The sequence below is a fragment of the Linepithema humile genome, chromosome 6 (genome assembly GCF_040581485.1).
Source record: "Linepithema humile isolate Giens D197 chromosome 6, Lhum_UNIL_v1.0, whole genome shotgun sequence".
NCBI lineage: Eukaryota > Metazoa > Arthropoda > Insecta > Hymenoptera > Formicidae > Linepithema > Linepithema humile.
The window spans coordinates 25,676,594-25,690,076 of record NC_090133.1 but is presented as its reverse complement, the minus strand read 5'-3'; the positions used below and the strand labels follow the sequence as shown (position 1 = coordinate 25,690,076).

Below are 13,483 nucleotides of genomic sequence, written 5' to 3'. Positions count from 1 at the left end.
CATCACGCGGCGCGTCTTATACAGTCAACATTCCTCGTTTGTGTTCCTTACTTCGCTGGGAATATCAAGGCTAGAGGAAATGAACTTTCACCGGGGGACAAAATTGAAGCAAAAAGATTCCCTCGAGAAGCCGCCCTCTTTTCAACAGACAAGGCTTTCCTCCGATATTTTTTTCTACTTTAATTCCGCCGAACATAAAATGTACGGTAGCTGAGAATTCTTCAGATTGTTATTTCCCTTTTTGCACAATTTGCGTAATGATTTAAGTCTGACTAACATTTTTCCAGATAATCAATTAGTTTACATCGAAGCTAAAGATTAATCTTAATATGCGCTAATATTGAAATATTTAATTTTATTTCAATAAGTATTTCCAAAATCAACTCCTTTCTCTACGTTTTTTTTTTTTTTTTTTTTCGATAAATTGGTGTTTAAAAAATTATTATTTAAACGGAAAATATATTTTATTCATTGTTTGTTAATATACCATTATGAATATGTTGAGCATAATGATATTTCAAGACACACAATGTTTTACACAAATAAAATATAAATGATATTTCATGTAAAATAGATTTATATGATGATTGCGCCTACATTAGCTCTGTTTTGAAGTAGTCACCGCGCGTACCTGATAACCCAGGTATTTGAGACGGTAGATAAAACTCGCATGAACCAATTCGGGCCAAATTGTATCCTTGACCTAGCAGGACCTTAATCTGGCAGTGCGACACAGTGAAACACGCGGTTAAGTTGGATTGATGGGCTACTGGGCCGAATACGTAAAGCACACAGCCGTATAGTACGAATACCCAGCCGTATTATTTAACGAAAGAAAAAGCCGATGTCGTGCAACGACGTGGAATCACGCGAGCGACGTCGAACGTGGCTGTCGACGCGCACGCGATTGAAGTGAAAATTTCGAATATTGCGTGAGTCAACAGCGTCGCAATGGCGAAAGTCGTCCAGTGGAATATATCGATGTATGTCGCAACGTGAAACTTTTATGTCGGCTAGAAGGGAGTGTTATGGTTAAATCGAGAAACGTGGCGGTTAAGGCGGCGTTAATATGCGGAGGCGTGTAAATTTGGCGTAAACTGAAGTTCCCGTGTAAAAGAGCAAGCGGATATTTACAATTCCGTTATATAGATGTATTTCCAATTTTATAACGCTCTGTATGCGAGTGAGCATATCAGCGTGAGTTATGCTCAATGATATTCAATGACCTGATCGCACCAAAGAATCAAAGTGACGTTACATTTATATATGTAAAGCGAATTATGAAGTTTGTGATACGTTGCACCTCCCGGAAATATCGATTTCTTTCGTGACCGATCGACAGATATTTTGCACCCTGATATTTTGTAACGTGAAATTTAACGGAACAAAGAACAATTCTTCCGTTATTATGCATGCTTGTTGATGCTCTTTTATGATTAAATTCAGCTAATCTACCTGAATGCACATTTGTGGCTAGAATAATCGACAACAGTCGATGTTTTTTTTTATAGCTGTTGAGGATGTCACGTTTAAACTAATTAATTAATTACGCACTATTATTTATTAAATATTTGTACTTTGGTAAAGTTATATATTTTAATTTAAACGTGATAATTTTAGTAGGTGAATATTAGCGAGTGTTGTTGAATAATAAGTTACATAAAACGACGATCAAAATACATAAGTTATTTATAAATAGTATTCTCATATTTAATCAAACTGTACGTATACTATAAATTTAAACAAAAATTTTGCTGCGATGATCAGCATTAACACAATACGTATATTGATGTTCGAGATATTAGATATAATCAAAACCGATAAACACTGTATGAAAAATTGATACGAAATACAGTGAAGAAAATAAGCTTTTCAGTGAAATAAAAGTTAAAATATCGCGAGTCAACGCGTTCGGTATTCTCGTCTTTAGCGCGACGACGTTATACGTTAAAATGGGAGCAGAGCTATTAAATGGATCGACTGTTGCATCCAACACGAGGCGGTGGCTATTGTCTCGTTTAACTGTGTGAATGACACTCTGTAAAAGCACGAGTGGTAACGCACCGTTCTAGCTGGGTGATGCACGCGATTAGCGCAGCGCTATTATAATGCGGCGATCAATTGTCATATTGCTTTCTGTTCGCTAAGGAATTCTCGTTGCGTCCTGGTTAGATCGTTCATCGTCTATTCTTATTTTATTTCCTTTTAATTCCGTATATTTATATTCCACGTATAATGTCAAGTTTACATGAAAGCACGATACTAGCAAAACATTAGAATTCTTGGAACTCGACTTTTATTTCGCAAAAATTATTTTTTTCTTTTCTGCTTTTTCTTTCTATATTTCCTTCTTCAATTTGTTAAATTTCAAAAAGATGTTTTCATTAATTTAAAAAAAAAAAAAAACTGTTCTTTGTTGGCGATTTTAATTTCGGAGCTTAAATTTAACTTTATCACTGTTAATAAGAATATAAATGTTTATCTCGACTGACGTAGATGTCATAACGCATTTTCTGTAATATTGCGTGCATCGCTTTAATTGTTTTATACGGTCGTTCTCTCGCACATTTTTCCACTTCCCAAGTTGTTACACCGGCGTGCAACAAAATTATCTTTGTCGTTTTCCGGTTTTATGTAGAACCAACGCACGATCGCAGCATATGCAGAGAAAAAATAAAATAGAGCGAGCAACGCGAGCGGGAACGACGCTGAGGTACATTGTGATGACACACGGTGAATATTGATTCTCGAATTTTCATTGCTCTGTCGGAGAGAATCGAGGGAAGAGTGCATTCTCCACATGCTGGAAAGCATATGATTTTTCACATCGCGTATTCCCACTTTGCCTAGAGAACAATTAGACCGCATCCAAAACATTTGTGAGATACATTTAATTTATCTACGATTTATCTACGAATTCTCGGGGTTACATGCCAATTTGTGAAAATACAAAAAATTTTGCACACAATGCGCACAATGTTTTTTTTTTTTATGAAATAAAGTTGTTTGCTTTATATTTCCTTACTTGATGAATGAATATTTTCTATTTAATATTCACAAATAGCAGTTTTTAATCTAAACTTAATTAAAGCGCAGAAGCAAAGAGCACCTTCTATTTGCGACGAGATAGAGAGACTCGTGGAAAACTCACAAAAGGAAATTCTTCATTTTATTCACGAACACACTCGGGGTTTGTCGATGCGATTCATAAACACCCCGTACCATAATATCATGCACGATATTAGATATGTATATGGTACACATCCACGGAATGTAATGGGAAATCGATAGCACGTCCTACCTATGTGAAAAACTGTCCTCAAAGGTAACCTTTTATAATATTTTTAGAGAGATAGGGATATACTCGCCAATATATTTAGTCGAGTCTGTTGAGCAAACAATCGATGAAGGACAGAGATTGTATTTTAATACAAAGAAAACGATTAATCATGCATATAAATTGCATGCATAATTTTCGCTGGGGTGACTCGCGAATTTTTACATGTATGACGCATTAGGAGCGTATAAATGGAACGTGCGTCTTCCTGCGGCATTCTAATATAGACATTCCATTTTAGAATATTAAAAGGAATAAGTGTTGAGAAAACATGTTGCCAACCTTGGCATAAATATTAATAACTTTATCATTTCATTTATCAAGTTCATGTTGTACACAAAGACTATGTTGTACATAAAGGATCCTCTCAAGTCTTACACAACAGATTACACGATAAACACTGCAAGCTGATAATATTTTTTTTATAGTCCATTCTGTTTAATCTCCCCCCGTTAGAGAGCCAAATAAAAAGCTGCGGATAAAGTATAACAATTTTAATTAGTAGATGGTTAACTAGTGGTTTGCACGAAAAATTTTCGAAAAGGGCACGGCGCAGTGTGTCGTCGCTGATATATAGAAAATTAAATTAATTTGCCGAGTAAAGAGTGTGTTAGAGTGTGCTCATTTCTCATGAATTCAATTAGCGACTACATCTCCTGCATCATCTGATTCTGACATATTTTCTCGAAAATTAAATCTAGACGTGATTTGGCCACTGCGCCTACGATTAATTAGTATCGAGCAACTTATAATTTCATATCCCGTATATAGTTTTGTAGCGTATGTCACATAGAGACGCGCGTGTATACATATATTTGAAAATAATTTTGACTTCTTAAAACTATATTATTTCTAAATTTAATCGATAAAATTAATAATAAGTAGCATAGATCAATATTTTTCTTTTTTTTTTTACAACAAGTATATTCAATTTCAACAGCTGCAAGAAACAATGGAAATATCATCGATTTGTGAAGGCTTACGATCATATAAGTCAAAGAAACGACTGGCATCGAAGTGAAGTTTAAATATAACTCTCGTGCTAGATGTATAACTCAGATATGATAAATATTTTGCGATCATTTTGCACACAGAGCCAATTCTATCTCCCATCGACCTTATCAATCACGCTGAAGAGGATGTCGCATGCATGTTCAGTGAGCCGATATCACTTGATTTTTTCATGTACTCCTTCAGACTGACCATTTCTCCCCTCATCACATGTTCCGAAAATGTACATCGTGTCAGCGATGATGTATCAACTACTGATGTATTTGAATTATTACATCCTTATAAAGCTTGTCAAAATAGAAATATGTTTTTTTTATATGATGAATCGTGCATTCAAGGATCAGATAACTTGCCATCCATATATTTTATTCAAAACAGGTAGCTTTATCAGTTATCAGAGAATTAAAAAATAGATACACACATAGATAATATTTATTATTTTTTAACATAGTAATATTACTGTTTGCTTCTTAAATTTCTTTATTAATAAATTAAAGCAACAAAGCGCGAGAAAAGTATCGCCAGCGCTATTGAAACATGAACAATTTTTATTTTACTTTAAATCCAAACCTTTTATCGGTATATAGAGTGATTCATCTAACATTACGAATATCTTTTTATGCAACTTTGGAGAAGAAATTTCTTGATTGTATGCTTTTAAAAGTTTTATGTTATGTTGTGTAACTTTCTTCCATATTTATCTTTTTTATGCAAAATGCACGCACACACACAAAACTCCCAAGATGCATTTTCAAAAAAGAAGAAAAAAATTGCAAATATGGTAATGTAAAGTAAATTAACTTATGTATAATCTGGAATGGAGAGGCTTGAAAATTCTGGTCGACGGTGATGTACAGTCGAACGCACCTGCGATTTCCAACTGAAAGGACGAGACTGGCTGGGTTGCGTGTAATTGGTGGAAATTGATACACACTCCCTTGTTCGTCGCGTCGTCTCCATAAAGCATACGTGTTCCGCATGTAGTTTCGCGGCACGAAATATTTCATCTTAGTACCGTCGGCCGACGGCCGCTAACATCTTTGTATACCAATTGCATCTTCTGTTGCAATGAAACATGGAGGGCGAATCCAGGAGATTAATTCATTGCATCCGCGAACAGTTTTGCATCTTTAATAAATATGTCAAGTAAAAATAAAATCGAATAAAAATCGAATAAAATTTTTACTCCACAGTCGAATAAAAATGCATTTTCGAAACGGTACCCAATAACATTTTTAACGCTGCTGTTGAAAGCTGGCTACGCAATCAACATTCATAGCTTGTATGTCGTAAAGCTTTGCGTTAAACGAAAACAAAATTTAATGTTTATTGGATTCACAATCAAAATAACTAAGTAATAAAGCGTATGATGCTACTGCGACTGAAATCAAATTTATTTTTATTGAAAGATATTTACACCGTCGACATATTGGTGGTTCTATATCATAAAATACTTACGACGTAGAGAAATATTCTTTATATATATTTAATAAAGCATTTTACGAGCCTGATATTTTACTGCGGCCAACTCTCGTAAATATATGTCGGCTTTTATGTCATCGTGCACGCAGTAAAGATTTGCAATCGTGGTGCATACAAGCGCGATTAATATGCCCGTGTAATGATCACATCAGAACTCACAAGATGGTCCTAGATTTAATGTCCAATCTCGATATTTTATTTTGAAAATTAGCTCAAGGCCGTACATACTTAAATCTACAGCCTTCCAGCGTCTTTTGCTGTTTCCACGCGCGTTCTCTGTAATTTTAATTCACCGTCACATTTTACAGGCCTCGGTAGTTCATAATACCAGCGCATTAAAGTTCTTATCAGAATCCTATTATGTGGATAATAGCGTCCTTTGTTTATCTAGCCGGTGTAGAGCGATATTTATCGAGAAAGGAGCCGATTATGAGCTGCCAGCATTTCCAAAGATGAACCGGCTCTTTCATCATTCAGTATCTTATCTCTTTTTCATTGTACCGTAATTATCGTACAGACGAAGCGGGGGATTTATAAGTAAATCGGTATTAAAGGTCGTATCGGTTAAAACGATATAAAATATCGCGACTGATGGAAATGTTTGCGTTTCCCTTTCCTACGGATTTAGTAAACGTAGCGATAGAATTGCATAAATGTGATGCGATTGCTGTGCCGTCGATGCAACCACAAGGTGTGCGATTTGATATTGGATCGGGTTATCCGGCGCTTTCAGTGTCACGCCGAGGGCGATCCTGCTACGTCAGCGAGAGTTATTAAATAGGTTCGTTCAATTCCCCCAGGGTGATCGAGATCCCCCTTCGCAGTCTGTGCTACATAGCCGCAGCAACGCTATCATCCTACGGCTCGCCGTAACACGTTCGCCACCGTAACATATCTCGCTCATATTTATGGAGCCGCGCGCGTTTGCCCTCCCGCCACAAAGTGTAAATCCGATAAATTTGATCTCCACCTGTATCAAGCTTCCGCAAGCCCTTGACGGTAATCAAGCAGCAACACAAGGTGCAAAGTGATTCTTTGTTTCGCCCTAAATACGGTATGTAGAAGAGAGATTTGCATATACGGCATACATTCGAGCAATCGTTTTTGGCGAAGAAATTAGAAACTATTGAGGTTTACGGATAATTTTTAAGTAAAAAGATTTATTCTAAAAAATACATTATTAAGTTTCAAATTCTAAATCTTTGATGTTGGATTTGTATCGTCTTATAATATTTATATTGTTAAAAGTTTAATTTAGTTCGAGCATCAGGACTTTGTAGAGGAAACCTTTGCAAACTTGGGAAATCTCTGGCGACTTCTGAGGACCTGTTTCTCTTTACCATTGCCGAAATGTAATTTTGGGGAAACTGCGTCCAAGTTCTGCCACTTTAATCTGCGAGCTTTTGTATAGTATCTTGTGTTACTGCGAGGTGGAGTAAGAAAGTGAACAGCAAACGAGGATAAAACATATATAAGGAAATGACATATGTTTGAAGGAAAATGCTCTGGCACTATTGCGAAAAATTATATATGTGCACAAAGCACACACACACACACACACACACACCACACACACACACAATTACATAAACAAATGGGTAATTTAATTATATAAATACATAATTAATCTAAATAATCGGCGACATTATTACAATTTATTAATGGGCCATGTCATTATTATTGCATCCAATTAATTTTGATATCTGATCATTTTATTATTGAAGGATTTAAATTGTACAGAGTTTAAATTTTAAAATTATATACATACAAAAGAATGCTATAGTGGGATGTGCAAATAATAGAAAATAATGCGATTACGTTTGTATGAGAGAATGAGTAAAGAGAAAATAAAGCTTTTATTTTATAATTTACTTCTGCAAGCATATAGACAATCTCTACTGTTTTTTAATGATATTTTTCGAAGCTATAAATATAAAATTATGTTAAAAGAAGAATCTTTTATATTAAAAAATAATGCATGAAGTACATAGTTTTTAAAAGTAAAGAAGAGAATCGGATCTTGAGAGAAAAATAAAAGCACGGTGCATCAACAAATTAGCATCCTTTTCAAATATATTTTGAGATTAATTTTTTATATTGAAGGTGGAAGATAACTTGATTTCCGGCAACATCTGTTTACTTTCTCAAAAATCGATTTTAAGCCATTTCGGCCTTGAAGAGGATATACATGAGAATTTAAAGAAAACCGTGTCACTTGAAGATGCACCGTCGAGATGAAATGTTGCTAGCTGCCCCAATATCAGCCCGCAGCTATAGGTTACGTATTTCGTGTCAGAAGAGAAGGGTGGGGGGTCTTTTGAAAGGTTCCATCTGGCAACTGGGCCAGAAAATAAAAATAAGGTTTCGCCGGAGGGGATTGCAAACGTATAGCGAAGAAAGCGTGTAAATGTGACACCACAATTCGTCTTGCTTTCGTCGATTCTCAATTCCTGAATTGTCAATAGTCAATCAAAAATCGTGTCATCGAGAGTAAGTTAACAAAAAAAAAAAATGTTTTCAAAATTACAGTGACAAAACTAAAAAATTTTACAAAATATCATTATACGGTATGCAGAATATAGATTCTATAAGATTTTTTGACCAATTTGAAGAGTGGATTTATATGAAAATTTTTTTGACCATCATTTTTTTTAAGTTTTCAACAAATTTTTAGCAATTTTTCAATGCAATAAATTAACATTTCATTATTATAAAGTTTTATTTAAAATTATAGTTGAGAAATATTAATTTATTCCTTGAATTTTAAGTTGCTTAGCCGAGAATCTACGATTATTTTCATTTTGCATCACTTCGACTTGACAACGACGAGTCTCATCTCGTTCATCGAACCAAGCTTCTCGCTCGTGAGTATTTACGACACGCTGGAACGATGTCGACCAGGTACTTGTTGCCGTCGCTTGCCGTCATATTCCGTATTCCTGCACCGCCGTCTCTTTCCTCGCAATTTTTCCCCGCTTACAACGCGGTCCAACTTTTTATTCGCTCCTCTCTTTCAGCCGCCCTCTCAGCCTTTCTCCCTCCAACGGCCCTTCCATCCGTCCGTATGATCATGCCATTCCACGGCGATGATCCTCTGCTCACTAGGGCTTATATAGCCTCCACCCTGCGCCACCCTCTCGGTACATGTACACCGGCAAAACCCGCACACCTTAAAAGGGACGTATACACATTCTGTTACTGAGCGTTATTGCGCCACGGTGTTAACGAATGTCCACGCGATTCGATACACCGGCTCGGTGTCCATTCGACTGGCAAGATACTAGCGTGTAGCTGGCGCGGGCTGACAAGTCACACTCGACGAATGTGCTGAACAATGGATCGCGTGAATAAAATGGAGCAAATGCTTCTGCTTTTATCTCTTGAAGCAAGTGCAAGGAATACGAGCGAAAATATCAGAGCACTTGTTTGAACTCGAAGTGTACTTGCTTTTATAAGCATTAAAAATGCCGCGAGACGATGCGAACGATAAGAATTGTATATTTTAATGTTGAACAATTTTTTTGTATTATACGAAACTATCGAATGTAAAATCTGTTAGATTTTCGAACTTTTTCTCGTCGAGCGATCTTTTGCTCTTTTTTTTTTTTACAAAATCTGAATCTATAGTTTTAAATTTTAATTTACGTGTTTGTTTTATAAGGAACGTTTGACTTTTTAAATATGTGAAAATAAATTTCAATCTGTTCATACAGTTTTAAAACAGTATCGGCTACATATCATTGTCTGCTTGGCATGCAGTAAGTATTTTTAGCATTAATGAAGCCGAGCTTTATGTGTGAAGGTTCAGGAGGTATATCTTTCTGGCGAGCTAGTTTCTCCCCGCGTGTCTTATGATCCACCTGCGTGTATCTCATCTTGTAACACCCTTTGCCTTTTTCTTGCTGCTTTTTTCCTCTCCTGTGATAAAAAGACTTTCTAAAATGTTGATACTCTGTGCTTACGTAAATAACAGGAAGTAGCTGCTGCAGTTCACGTCATTTTACAATGGATTGAGTTAGCTTGTAGTCAGAAAAGAGATGTGAACTGAATATCAAATTACAAGTTTCTTTATTATATCGTTCAAAGTGGCAAATCAGTTTGCAATCTTATTCCGTGAAATTAAATACCTTTTCATTTGCGATTTAAATTTTTAAATAATAAAATGGACGTGTTATTTGCAAAATAAAGAATATAGAATTCGTAGAATTTAATATTTATAATTTATGTTAATAAATTTTTATCATTTTTGTTAATTACAATTATTTGTCATTAAAATATATTAATTTTTCAAAATTAATTAAATAAATAAATAACATTAGTATTCTTAACAAATTTTTTGTTTATTTTTACAATTATTCCATATAATACTTAACGAAACTTGTGATGTCATATCAGCACAATTTTTTCTTTTCTGCGTAGAGATTTTATTTCTTATTGACATCGTTCTCCCCTTAAAATTGCTTTTTTCTTAAAAGGAACGACTAAATTTTCAGATAATTACAGGTGGTCGGTTCTTTTTTTATGGACATTTTCATAATAGCTTTGCGAAATAGGAGTGCAGCAATAACGAGGACAAGTATTTACGAATGATTTCACGGTAGGGCTACACAAGAAAGATGCTCACGAATAACGAGGACAAGTATTTACCCTAGGGAACGTTGAAACAAAGGATCTCATACCCTATTCTTTATTCCCGCGGTTTTCTTAGGTACTCGCGCTCAGAGACCTGCCATCGCAATAATGTTAACGTGAAACTCATCAATTTGTAAAATTTGCTGAAAGTTGAAGTAACGTACGATGGGAATTGAGGCTCGTTTTTCCGCGAATTTCAATATTTGCAGAAATAAAATTTTTCAGGAAGTATACCGGCGCTGTAAGTGTTTTAGCATTGAAAAGCTCTTGAGAATTAATGAAGGAAGTACTTAGTTTCGACAAATCACATTTAATTTAATGAGCACATTCAATTTTTCTCGCATTAAAATGCAATAAAGTCGTAAGTATCTAATTTTGCAAATTTACAATCGTTTTGTAAACACGGTTTTTAGCTGTTAAAACAGATTTATTATTTTGTACAAAATTTAATGATCGCACAACGTTAAATAAAAAGTTGATTGAAAGTTAATTAAAAAAATTACATTGCATCTTGATCGATAAATCAATGATTCTGTAAAATTAAAAATAACATAGTGTACAGAAATGTGTTCACCGCCGGAATGGTCGCGGATCATGCAAAGAATTAGCTCGTGCAGCGTGTCAATGTACTCTATGGTTATATAACGCTTGTCGACGTTGGATGCAGAGAATTTCTTTGAAGAAAGCACGAGAATCACGAACGCGCATCGTGGGTCATATACTCAAACGGCTTTATCCCTCGCGAGAATTCCAGTTCAGTCGAACTTCAGACGAGATAATCTATGACTCATGTTCTTCTCACTGAAACGACTTGCTAAACTGGAGTTGGAGCTTCTATTCAATCTCATAATAGTGTGACAAGGGGTTGGCAAGTATCCGGAACTGCATTGGCAGCTCATGCACGAAGTGTTTGTATTATTTTACTTTCAAGCGGCATGTTAAATTGTTGTAATACTTTTATAAATATTTCAGAATTCACCATTGTAACAACGCTGCGGGACAGTATTTTATTCCTTTTTTTTGTTAATTAATATATATTAGTATTAATATTTTGTTTATTTGGATAATTTTTTAATTGTTTATCAAGGGAGGTTTTTTTAACATTTTGAAAATTATTTTAATTTATCACAAACAACACGCGAGAATAAATACAGGAATGGAGAAGGAGCGCTATTTGCTTTGTGAATTGATAAAATATCGATAAGAACAATTTGATCGACGTGAACAAAGTGAACTTCTGTTAGGAATTGCGAGTCGTAAAGAGTCGCGCAATATCAGACTACGTGGGTTCCGATCGACTACTTGAATGATTTAAAAACGAGTTCACCCTCTTTAAGGCGTACCCTGTCGCTTTTTGCCTACCGGCGATGAGACTGGCGCGGGGGTTTGATGTGGTTCCATTCATGCTTATTTCAAGCTCATTGTGCGCTCGGTGTATTCAGCCTTTGACTCGCTTCTCGTGTTGCCATTGCAGCAACGCTCCAGAGAGTAAGGCCGTGCATGTCGCTGTGTAGAGAATCAGGAAATACCGGTGTCACATTTTCTTCGATGGTAACAAACATGCAGCCACGGCGAAGGAATAGGAACGCGATTCACCGAACTATCGAACTTCCTTTTATGTGTAAAATGTAATTTACACGTGTGGATGGAAATAGCCATTGGGCGTAAATGGAATTAATCCACAATCCCATCCAATCTGTAATTAAGTAAATGCTTAGCGCTTTATTTTGGGTGCGTATCATTAGCCTAATTTTATCCTGTATTGTTGTCGTCAAATTACATAGATAAAAAAAATTTTTAAATGGTAATATCTCACGCGAGCGCAATTTTTGTGAAAGCCGCGGCGTTGTTTTACATTGACTGGCGAAAGAATTTTATCGCGATGGATTTTTCATCCACTCTCGCGCGATATGTCCCAAACGTGGTATGTTTTTTTTATGATTTTGCAATTGATGGTAGAAACTCTCTTCATTGTTCATTCCTAGGAAGCTGAAGAGACAACGGGAACGCCTATGCCGATTCGTGTACAATCAAATTTTGACAGAAGAATGTACCCAGTTAAATGGAACATGGCCTGACCCGGATGATCCGCGCTGGAGCAGTGGTGAATACGCGGAGCTTCTGCCCGATTGGTTCCCAATAAACGTGACGAATACCTCGACTTTCGGAAACGCAACGACTTCGTCAACGTTGGGTAATGTAATTGAAATTAAGCTATACATCGAGTGACTCACGGAAACAGAATTTTTACATCGTAAATTACGTATACGAGATATTCGGAATGCTTTTAATTCTGAAGTTATAACTATTTAATTCTCGCTTTTTCGAATTGTGACAGAATTTTAACGCGAACGTTCATTAAAAGTATGCCGTCGCGTTCCATTATTAACGTCACGCACCGATTAACGATTTACATGCCGTTTGCTGATAAAGCTTTATATCTACAAACAGATGAATCTCTGACGCCCGTTTTGCCACCATTCACGCTCTGGCAAACGGTACTGATTGCTATCTGTCTGGCGATATGCATACTGCTAACTGTCGGCGGTAACATTCTCGTTCTTCTGGCATTCATCGTAGATAGAGCCATCAGGCAACCAAGTAACTACTTCATCGCATCATTAGCTGCCACAGATATGCTTATCGGTAAGTTGTATATGACTTTCGTTTTTCTTCCCCCTTCAATTTTATGTCGTTCCATAATCGAAAGCGCATTTTATCTAAACTTAACTCTATCCAAGAATATCTAACATAAATCACACGCTATATTCAAAATAATATTTTTATAAATATCTGAAGCAAAGAACACATTAAAGGTAAACATATTATTTTTATAAATTAGATAAATTATTTTTAGAAATTGATATTGATAAATAAATCATTGGTTATTTAAGAATTTTTAGGATCAACACTCAGTCTCTTGAGAACATTTATCAACAATTCACAATTTTGCAATTATGTTAGATATATTTGATATCAATATCACGTAATAATAATCCACATGATAATATTAAATGACTT

The 13,483-nt window shown here is 35.6% G+C and overlaps 1 protein-coding gene and 1 long non-coding RNA gene across 3 annotated transcripts in view; both read left to right on the top strand.

The window, feature by feature from the left end:
- Nucleotides 1-13,483, top strand: part of mAChR-B (muscarinic acetylcholine receptor) — a 36,136-nt gene that overhangs the window by 15,817 nt on the left and 6,836 nt on the right. For both annotated transcript variants that reach the window (XM_012375467.2, XM_012375466.2), the window contains exons 3-4: nt 12,448-12,656; nt 12,914-13,108. In XM_012375467.2, the coding sequence (XP_012230890.2) occupies nt 12,448-12,656; nt 12,914-13,108 (404 nt within the window). The remainder of the gene's footprint in view (nt 1-12,447; nt 12,657-12,913; nt 13,109-13,483) is intronic.
- On the top strand, nt 6,010-7,701 carry LOC137000561 (uncharacterized). Its single transcript, XR_010890829.1, has 2 exons — nt 6,010-6,884; nt 7,079-7,701. It is a non-coding gene; the product is annotated as an uncharacterized lncRNA (long non-coding RNA).